Source organism: Triticum urartu, chromosome 7A (assembly GCF_056163025.1).
Source record: "Triticum urartu cultivar PI428250 chromosome 7A, HENAU_Tu73, whole genome shotgun sequence".
In the NCBI taxonomy this organism is placed as follows: Eukaryota; Viridiplantae; Streptophyta; class Magnoliopsida; order Poales; family Poaceae; genus Triticum; species Triticum urartu.
In genome coordinates, this window is record NC_141879.1 from 155,797,328 (window position 1) to 155,808,710 (window position 11,383).

The window sequence follows — 11,383 nt, forward strand, 5'->3', positions numbered from 1 at the left end:
ATTGATAGACGGTTGGTGTTGTCGTCGGTCCCTACTGAGATGCCTTACCAGTCGTCGCCTTTTTATTCTTCCTGGGCTTAGGAGCCACATCTTCATCGTCATCTGGGAGATCGATGACGTTAGGCGGAGCTGCGGAGAAGATCAGTCGACTCTAAAGTAAACCGCTAGAATTCAATCGACCGAGTAGTCAAGAGCAAGATCAGAAGAGTTTTTACCTGGGTTGGAGGTGACCGCGTCTTCCATCTCCCCGTCTCGGTACTGGAGAGAAGAGGTTCCCGACGTAGCAGCACTACAAAGACCCACATCCAGTCGATTACATTCTGTTACTCGAGTCGACGAAAAGAACAAGTCAGATGATTACACGGAGATGGTAGGGACGGTCACTTTGATCCTGGGCAAAGCCTTTGGCAGTTTGGAGGAGGTGGCTGTCGATGCTTTTGGCGCTGGAGGCGGCACAACTTTGGGCTGCTTCGGAGCCTTCTCAATCGGTGTTGGGGAAGATGTCCTGGGGCGCTTCGAAGACTACCCGATCGACGCGGCCACCAGGCCCGGAGCGCTCGCCGGGTCGTGAGCGTGTTTGGATCTCCTCTCCCTGCGAGGAGGCGAGTCGACCTCTTCGTCATCAGTCGATTCGTCACTCTCCTCGTCCTCCTCGGCATCCGAGTGCCCTTCGCCGCTCTCGCCCCCGCTTGCTCCTTCCTCGACATCTTGCTCCTGCACTCCGTTGGGCATTGAGTACATGTCGATGAGGGCCTGAAAAGACAACGATCAAAAGAAATTCAGTCGACCATCAACAAGACGTCACACAGTGAATCGGAAAGATACTTGATAAAACAGAATCATACCTGCTCCGACTGACGTGAGTGGTCGAATGGAATCACCCTCCTAGACCCCCGAGGGTTGTCTTTGTTGCTGGTGATTCCCATCAGCCACTTCTCCAAGATGTCCTCGCTGACGTCCTCCGAGTGGAGTCCTCGAGCCCAGAGTACATCCACATCGGATGATCACGTGCCTGAAGCGGTTGGATGCGTCGACCGAGAAAGACCTCCAGCAGGTCCATCCCAGTCACCCCATCGCGGACGAGTTGGATGACCCGCTCGACCAGCACCTTGACATGCGCCTTCTCTTCTGGGACCACCTTCAGGGAGGAGGGCTTCTCCACTCGAGCCAAAGAAAAGGGAGGAAGTCCAGTCGACTGACCCGGGGTCGGCTGGTCCTTACAGTAAAACCAAGTCGACTGCCAACCCCGGACCGAGTCGGGAAGGATCATTGCTGGGAAGGTGCTCTTGTTCCTCATCTGGATCCCCAGGCCCCCGCACATCTGGATCACGTGCGTCCTCTCATCACTCGGATTGGCCTTTTTGACCGACTGGGAGCGGCAGGTGAAGATGTGTTTGAAAAGACCCCGGTGCGGTCGACAACCCAAGAATTTTTCACACATTGACAAAAAAGCAGCCAGATAGACTATAGTGTTTGGAGTGAAATGGTGGAACTGAGCCCCAAAGAAGTTCAAAAAGCCCCGGAAGAAAGGATGGGGAGGCAGTGAGAATCCGCGATCTACGTGGGTGGCAAGGAGAACGCACTCACCCTCCCTTGGCTGCAGCTCGGTCTCGTTCCCCGGGAGCCGCGCCGACTTGTGGGGGATCAGTCCCCCCTCCACCAGGTCATCGAGGTCATCTTGGTTGATCATCGAGCGGATCCAGTCGCCCTGGATCCAGCCTGACGGCAGGCTGGATCTCGACGAGGATCCGCCCCGGCTGGTCCACTTGCCCTTCGCCTTCGCAGTCGCCTTCTTCGCGCGCTCCAGCACCACCGTCTTCTCTTTTCCCATGGCGGCGGGTCGAGTTCGAGCGAGGGTTCGCCGACGAGGGCAGGAGCGAGCATGGCGGGGAGGTCGAAGGAAGAAGAAAAGAGAATGGGAGCACACGGGGCAGAGGCCTGGTCCGGTGCCTTTTATAAGGTCGTTCCCCGAGTGACTGACTGGTGGACCCGGACGATCTAAACAAATCCCGCAACAGTCGCGCGTGCAGTACATGGTGAAAAAGGTGGCGCGGAGATCGAGGAGACTTGCCTAATCCGTCCCGATTACCACGGCCTCGCCCGTCTGGCGCGCTTCCCAAAATTCGAGTCCCGCGAAATCCGCGGAGAGCAGAGCAACTTGTCAGACTAAAAACGCCCTCTACATTATCATTCGGAATTCTACCGTGAAAATTCACTCGACAAAAAAAAACCAAGAATGGACCAAAGCGACTGAAAAAGGAGTTGACGCCGTCTCCTCAGTTCATTGTTCCAGAACAAGGTATACTCATGGCACAAAGAATGAGTCGGAAGTGTTCCCAACTCCTTCCTCACTCAAATCCTGATCCATTCGGGAGCTAATGATGAAGCTATATACCTAGGGTAGGGTCATGGATCTATCCAACATACCCTCCCCAAGGATATCTCTACAAAGAACCAGAAGCAGTCGAAGAAAAACCATCATCCACTCGACCATGAAGATGTGTTCACTCGACCACCTTGAAGACACTCGACCATGCTAACAACCACTCAACCACTAGAAGATGTGAAGCCCTTCACTCCGCAACGGTCAGGGTTTAAGTCATAGCTTTATGGACATTTATAGCACTTTACTTCGGACGTTACCAGTAACGCTCCTCCTTTATGAACATTGAACCCTGTGTAACGGAGGGGAGCTGGGGTCCTGGCGCACTCTATACAAGCCACCCCCCTCCTCTAGGACAAGGGTTCGCACCTTCTGTAATTCACACGCACATATCCAGTCGACCGCCTCCGGGCTCCGAGACGTAGGGCTGTTACTTCCTCCGAGAAGGGCCTGAACTCGTAAAACTCGCGTGTACAACTCCTCCATAGCTAGGATCTTGCCTCTACATTCCTACCCCCACATTCTACTGTCAGTCCTAGAACCACGACAAAGGGTTTCCCCTCTGGTCCATGGCCTCCATGGCGGCGGAGGGGCGAGAGCCCCTCCGAGACTGGATCTGTCTCTCTGTCTCTCTTTGTTTCTGCGTTTTTCTGCGTTCCAGATTCTGGCCTTTCACCATTTTTTATATTCCCGGAGATTCTTAACTCCGGTTGGGCTGAAATTTTAACACGATTTGTATCCGGATATTGGCTTTCTTGCGGCGAAACAAGGGCACCAACCGCCTTACGGGGTGACCACGAGGGCCCAGGGCGCGCTTGACTCCCTGGGGCGCGCTCCCTGCCTCGTGGCTCCCTCGGACATCGTCTCACGTTGATTCTTCTTCCACAAAATCACATATATTCCAAAAAAAAATCTCCGTCGGTTTTTATCCCGTTTGGACTCCGTTTGATATGGATTTCCTGCGAAACAAAAAAACATGCAACAAACAGGAACTGGCACTGGGCACTGGATCAATATGTTAGTCCCAAAAATAGTATAAAAAGTTGTCAAAAGTATATAAAAATTGTATAATATTGACATGGAACAATCAAAAATTATATATACGACGGAGACCAGTGCACATGCAGTGCGCGCTGAGGGTCTGCTAGACCAGTTGGTAATCTTGGTTTGTCATGGGGCGGCTTGGTAAGGCCTTCGGATTAGATGATATGCATTATAAAAACATATCAGTCCCACACATCCTCCCACCACCTAGAGAAAAGAAGTCACCATGTGACACTATAGCACCGATATAGTACATGCAGTCACCGATACAGAAATTTCCCCACATAAATATACATTAGTTAACAGATAACACAAAACCATACCACAAAAGGTTCATCAAATCACCACATTATAAATAAAAATAAAAAACACTCCATCATCTCCCCACCCGCTAAACTAAATATTCCATCATTTTCAAAATATAAGGGGTATTAGTTTTTTGGAAAGTCAAATTTCTTTAACTTTGACCAGGTTCAGAGCAAAAAATATCAACATCCACAATATTAAACAGATAAAGTATGGAAATTCATTTCATGATGAATCTAATCATACTGATTTGATATATGAATTTTTATATATTTTTCTATAAATTTAATCAAACTTAAAAGTTTTGAGTTTTAAAAAAAATAATACACCTTATATTTTAAAATAGAGTGAGTATTTAAAGAAAAAACCAACAACATCAACAAGGCAGCAAAGCACGCTCAGCCTTTCTAGTATCTACTCTATGTGATAGCAAAGTCGATTTCAGATGCTAAGCTCCGCTCTGGCATTGTCAGTGGAGCTGCTGCACATGTAACTTCCCTCTCTCCATTTTCACCATCCCCTGGACAGGAGATGCGCCTGTCTGCGACCATTCAAAGAAGCAGGTGCAATTGCTCTCTGTTTGCCTTCTTTTTGCCCCAACTGTTCCGGAATTTCGCTTGTTAGGTGGCCGGCCGTTCACACGTTTATTTGCCGACGGGCATACTGATAACCAGCGCCTTCTACCTTCGTGGGATTTCTTTCCCAACTTTTGTGCTAGCATACTGATACAGTGATACTGATATCGATATTATTCCTGCACAAACATGTTTTTTCAACTTCTTTACCCGCATCAGTGGTCACGTCCCCGGCCTTTGCATATTTCCCTGCTCCTCTGCCGAGCCCTTTCATGTGCAGCGCACCGGTATATCGTCCGGCAAATATTCTGTCCGCCCACAATGCCCGATTATTCCGGCGCATCGATCTGCCTGACGTCGATCTACGGCAGGCTTTACCTTCCAATCTGGAGCACCACCTGAAACTTGAGCAAACTGAAGCTTCCGTTCTTATCTTTCATGCAACTGCAAGTTGGCTCCTCGGATGGTTTGTTGGAGTGCTCCTTGTTGAGTTGAGGAAAGCTCCATTGCCACCACACGTCCACGCCACCGCGTAGTTAAACATTGCATAGTGGATCGAGTGCAGTGGTGCTTGTTCCACCGCGCGCTGCCTCTTTTGAGCGCTGTTGCTTGGGCCCTGTGATGTGAGCATCTCACCCCTGGTGGGAGGTTTTTCTCCCTTGTGTTCACACATACCCCCTGGCAACTGGTATCCAGTGAGCTGATGCTGAACCCAGATTTGTTTTGGCACTTCTCTATCTTGATTCCTTCTCTTTTCCTCGGTGCTGGTGCCGTTCCTATCTACAATGGGACAGCTGTGAACGTGCCACTTAATTTAATTTCTCCTGAGGTGTAATTTATAATGCACCTATAGATGGATGTACATTTCCATTTATTCGCAAAAAAAAAGAGGTACACTTCCATTTCTTTGGTTTCCATATAACTCTGAGCTTATCTTTTGAAACCTTGCCATTTCTTTGGTTCCAAATGCTCCAGCAGCCCAAGATAATGATGTCCATGGCAAAGTTTCCAGACAGGTTTTGGTGAGAATTGCTTCATCATATTAATTTATTTATTTTGAAAAGGAGTTAGACCCCCGGCCTCTGCATCAGAATGATGCATGCGGCCAATTGCTTCATCATATATAGATGGATGTACCTGTTTGTTTGGAAGATATAATGATCATCCAACAATCTTGAGCAAAAGAACAATCCCAGAATAGATGCACTGCAGTTTCTTCAGTTCTCTCATTACAGAAAGCACATTCATAACAGTCAAGATGCATGGACTTTCTTTTAAGAAGGTTTCTGGTGTTTGCTCTGTCATGCAGGAGTAGCCAACAAAATATTTTGTGTTTGATTCAGCTTGCACTTTTCCGCAACCATTTGAATAGCAAATGTGCCTCCTCCTTAGTTTTTAGGAATTTATACATCTTCGAGGATGAGTATCCTATGTTTTTCCCTTGGCAAATCCATTTGTCCTGTGCTTGAGGGTTTCCATGCTGTAATACCAACTCCCGAAGTTCATTCTCCGTTTCGATTAACAAAACATTCACGCTTATGCACGTGGCAATGGAATTTATATACTATTGTGAAAAGCATGCATGCGTAGATTTGTTTTGGGGCATGCATGCACATGTTACTGTGCTTTTGCTCAAGATTCTTGGGAACATATCCCACAAGCATCTCAGTGAATAGGATATGTTGTTAGATCTTGCATTGATGCTACAATCAAATGCCAAAATTGTTAGATACATATGTCGAACCTTGTTCGATACAACATTGCAAAAACTATAGCATGCTGCGCGACTTAGCTGCCAAAGAAAAGCAGCTGGTAGGTAGGTAAGTCGGCATCAACGAAGTAGACGATACATTAGCAATCACAAAGCATTACATACAAGTTGAGCTCATGACATCATCAAGTGGAGGAAAAAGTTCAAAATTATAATCATTAAATTTCGTTAAAAAGGGTGGAATGCACTATATTTTTTCCCTTGTAGTCCACCCGCATTATGGAAAGCCAAACACTTGTCGTCCTCACCGGTTTTTGATCCTTCCTTGATCTCTCACTCTCATACTTTGGTCTTGCTACTGTTGTATTGGTTTCATTCATCACAAGCTTTGCAACTTGCAAATATATAGAGTAAATAGTATAAAACTACTACTTTACAGCCTAGGGTTTCAAAAAACTATCGGTTTTAATTTTTTCTCAGATAACTACTAAATGGGTGGTCGGCTGTTTCAAATATATAGCACTACATCCTCCTATCCATGTTAATTTATCAACACAGGATAAGTACCAAAATCTGTTACACAAAACATATTCCTGATAGGGAAACTGATTGCAGGGTGCATGCATGCATGACCCCAGCTATCGCCATTAAATAATTATTTATCATTGCTTAGTAACACATGCTCTTATAATCTTATTATTGATACAGTAGTAGTTATCCTCTAAAAATTTGGGTGGATAATATGAGTAAAAACAACATTTCATTCGATAGAAGCTGCAGCAGCTGTGCTGTTCTTGCATGGCTCCAAGGAGCAGCCACTGTGATTGCTCGAGGCCTTCTTCTCCGGTGCCGATTGCTGTAGCAGCTGCTCGAGCTTCTCATTCAGTTTGGCCTTCTCGTCCCTGAGCTGGGCGCTCTCGCGGCGAGCGCCGGCACACTCGCACAATGCGCGGTTGAGCTCGTCGAGGAGGCGGCGGTTGGCTCCGCGGAGGTGCGTGACCTGCGCCCACAGTTCGCTCAGCTGCCGCTGCTTGCGCATGCGCGACCGCCGCGCGGACTCCCGGTTCGAGACCATTCGCCGCCGCCTCCTCTCCTCCTCCGCGGCGCCAACTCCAGCGCCAGCACCGCCCACCTGGAGGTAGCTTCCGCCACCGGCGTCGGAGCCCGAGCTGGGCGAGCCATTGCCGCCGGCGAGGTGAGCCGCTTCTTCTGCTAGTAGGATAGCGTCCAACTCAAAGGCTGCTGCCACGTCGTCGACGTCGGCGAGTAGAGCGGCAGGATCAAAGGAGGGCGGGAAGTAGGCTTGAGGGGGCAAGGCCATGTTCATGTGGTGGTGAGTGGTGAAGGAGGAGGAAGGGTTTGGGGGCGGGAGGAAGTGGAAGCTGGCAACCTCGCCATTGTTATGGTGGTACATGGTCCTGTTTATTGTCTCTTCTTTGCTTATGGCAGCTTCTAGTGTAGTAGCACTAGTAGATCTTGTTTCTTGGCTATGGCAGACGAGGAGAAGAAGCCATGGCCTTTTATAGTGTGGCACAGTGGCTTTGTTGCCCAAGAGAGAATCAATGGTTTCTCTTCTCTCTCTCATATTATCCTTTTTTTTGTAGCCTGAGAATCTTATATCGAGCTAGAGTTTGGTAGCTTACAAATATGGGCAAGCTTAGTGCATCTTCAACGTTAACCTGCAAATTCTTTCCCGCATTCGTCCACGGATAGAGTTATTAATTCGCGGACACAGATGCGGGATACGGGTGGATGCGGGATACGGGCATCCAACGCTGCCAGCATACAATTCAAAATTTTAGACAAGTCGGACAAACTTCATTGAAACCGGATGATATTCATATAAACCAGACAAAATTCATTATGTTTGGACATATTTTAACTAAGAATATATTGGATTAAGGTAAAACTATGCTGAGATCTTATATGGAGCTAGAGTTCGGTAGCTTAGAGTCCGGGCAGTCCAAACCCGCCTCAAACGCCCGGTCACTGGCAGGTCAGGAAATTTTGACCCTGGTGGGCGCTTCAAACGCGCGGACTGACAGACATCCCTCATATCCAGCCCAAAATATGGGGCGGATATGGGGACGCCCGGCTATTTACGTACACACACTGTTTGATGAAACTGAATGGGCAGTATGTATGGGACGACATGATCCGTTGATGAAAAACTTGTACATCTGGTTAATGTAGTCAAATTTGAGACATTGTTATACTAGACTTATTTGCATACTACATATGGATGATTTGTGCTTCATTTTATCCAAACTTCGATGAATATCGGCCGGTTTGTGTGAATTTTGTTTGGTTAGTTAAAATGCAGTTCGAAATGTATGCGACTGCGGTTGGATGGCGTCCTCCTACGCCCATGTCTGTGGACTGATCCTAGATGCGGTAGAAAATTTGCAGGTTATCGTTGAAGATGCCCTAAGTGCATCTACATAGGCGTTACTCTCCTAGATTGTTCCCGGTGTCATCCATAAGTATGGGCGAGGTTAGTGACTAGTGAGCATCTAAGTGCACTAGACCTGTGCGCTGTGTATATCTTGGCTTATTAGTTACCAAGAGAATATTTGCATGGATGCATGACTTGACCCAAGTCAGTCTCTTCGGGCAGGTGAATTTAATCCCCCATGTTTGTCCATGCCAAACTCTGCCTGTTGCTTTTACATATTCTCCTTGTGATACCTTGCTTTCGGTAACCAACTTTTAATTATTTAATCGACAAAGCAAAAGCCATTTATGCAACATGTTGCGTGTTAACTTACAAATGATAGCCACACACAAAATATCACAGTATTCTCGCGTTTGCATTTTTTTGGCTGCCATAGTTCAGGGGTTTAAATATGCTTATCGAATTCCAGAACTACTCGGCAAACCGGAGGGAGAGGCTCCCACCTATATATGATCCCATTTTAAGAGAAGTGATTGATCTAGTTTACAAGGAAACTGGATCGAGAAAACAAATAAAGCGCCATGTTTATAAGAAAAACAGGGTCAACAGACAGAAAAACAACAAAAACGTGCATCTCACGACATTAGGCAATAGTCGCACAAAACACATAAAACAGATCCGAAGTTACCGCTCTGGCGTCCCTCGGCCCATTCACACGCGAGCCATAATGTCGCACGACTTGGACTTCGTTTAGCCTTGTTATATGAGATGACTGCCCATAGACCATGAACATTGTGCCTCAAACAATTGGAGGCGTTGCCGGACTTACCAGCGGGACTTAGCCCTCCTACCGCGTCGACCGGAGCGACAAACTCATTATCCACCCGACATGAGGTCACCACTCATGATCCTTTCGGTGCCATTGCCCCGACATATATAGCACCGCTCGCTTTCATTCTGTTTTGCAAGAAAACTTTCGATCTATTCATCAACTGTCATGGTAGTACACAAGAATAGCAAAAGTAAAAAAATTGCATTCAGGTTTGTAGATCATCTAGCGACAAATTACAAACACTGGAACGAACCAAAGGCACGTCACCATCATCGCCTTTCCCTCATCAGAACCGGATAAACTTGGTTGTAATACACAGTCAAAATATTGTCATGTTAAGGCCCTACAGAAATGAAGCCCTCCCACCAGCAATGGCTGGAATCCACCGCGCCTCCACCCGTGGCAACACTGGCGGTGAGCACAGAAAACCCTAGCGCGGTAGGTGCCCTTCGTACGAGTGAAGGGGTACCCAATTCTCCAGCACCGCTCTCCAACTGGAACGTCGCATTGTTTTTAGTTTTTTATACGCAACGTCGCATTATTTGTGGTAGCTAGAGGCTGCAAACTGGATTTGGATGAGAAGAATGACGCCATCCAAGTGATCGCTTTGTGCAAAGGCAGCTGGGCTACGAAGCTTTTCGATGATTGAAGTGACTATCCACTACAATGGCCCCACCGTCGAGCAGCAATACGTGTGGGCCCCACAGGAAGTGGATAATCAGGGAACGGCCGCAGCCCCACCGCGGCAAACTCTGTTTTTTAAAAACTCTAAATGCTCAAATCAAGATCGTGCAAGGTGTTGCGTTTGCTTGTGAATCAAATATCAAAGCATTTGGAGCCGGCCGGAGATGCATGATCCAAGTGAGAAACGAACCCTTGAAAAGTAAGTTGACTTGCAGAGTCAACTGGAACTTGCCGGAGGTTTTCTTTATGTGGGACGTTTTTAAGGAGATTCTGCAACATGTGTGTAAAGTCCAAGTGTCATTAGGCAGATACTTAATTCATTATGCCAAAAAAAGCAGATACTTAATTCGAATTGTCAAATTCTTATTGGCCATGACACATAGCTACTTTACTCCCTCCGTTTTTATTTAATCCGCATATTAGGTTTGTCCAAAGTCAAACTTTATATACTTTCAACAAGTTTGTAAAAAAAATTATTAACATATGCACCAGCAAATTAATACCATTGGATTCATCATTGCATATACTTCACATCATATAGATTTTTATTGTGAATGTTCATATTGTTTTCTACAAACTTGGTCAAATTTTATAAAGTTTGATTTCAATCAAAGCTAATATGAGGGGTAAATAAAATCGGAGGAAGTATTCCACTAGATGAAGTGCAGATGAAAAAAAGGAGATGAAGTCCCCCGATCAAAATAAAGGTCGAGTGGTGACATTTTTGTTTGTTTTGCAAATAGGAGTGGTGGCACTAATTAACGTGCATGCGGCTTTGGGCGAGGATTTGCAGCACACAAGTGCAGGGGCACCCAAGTCCCTGATGCCGCCTTTTTATTTTGGCTTCCGATTTCATATTCGTGTTTCTCATGACCAGTGCTTTGAAATAAGATCCATTTTAAATATATTTTGGCGACTTCAAAAAATATGTAAGTTTCAATGTTGAAATTTAGTACGAGCGATCGATAAAAATCAATTATTTTGTGTCTACGCCGACAAAAAAAATGCTTAAAATTATATCTCTGAAACTTGTCATTTTTAGATGCAAAAACAATAAGTTTCATTGTTGAAACTTAAAGCTTTTTGAGAGATTTTCTTTTTTCATTGTGCTCGGGATTCAACTACTTTGCGAATCGCGAGGCAAATCGAGCGGGCGGCAGGGCTTGGCAGGTGAGTGCCCCCGCGCTCGCGTGCCCCTTTGTAAATTTTCCGATGTGACTTTCCTTTGTAAACGAGGGTTGATAAGGTCATAGTAAGTCTGATATTTAATTTCCAAATTATAGAGAATATAGTAATGTACTTCCTCTGCCCCAAATTATACGACACTTTTGGAGTAGGCTATTCTGTCTGGTAGGTCTTAGAGCATCTACAACCGGGTGCCTCAAACCTGTCTCGAACACCTGGACAGACAGACGGACGGACCGGTAAAAAAAGTGATCCAACCGGGAGTCTC

The 11,383-nt window shown here is 46.4% G+C and overlaps 1 protein-coding gene across 1 annotated transcript; it reads right to left on the reverse strand.

Moving 5' to 3' along the window:
- Window positions 1–6,666: 6,666 nt before the first annotated feature.
- On the reverse strand, window positions 6,667–7,538 carry LOC125521603 (uncharacterized). Its single transcript, XM_048686661.2, has one exon. The coding sequence runs from the start codon at window positions 7,431–7,433 to the stop codon at window positions 6,780–6,782; it is 654 nt and encodes a 217-aa protein (XP_048542618.1). The 5' UTR covers window positions 7,434–7,538; the 3' UTR covers window positions 6,667–6,779.
- Between the last annotated feature and the right edge of the window lie 3,845 nt (window positions 7,539–11,383).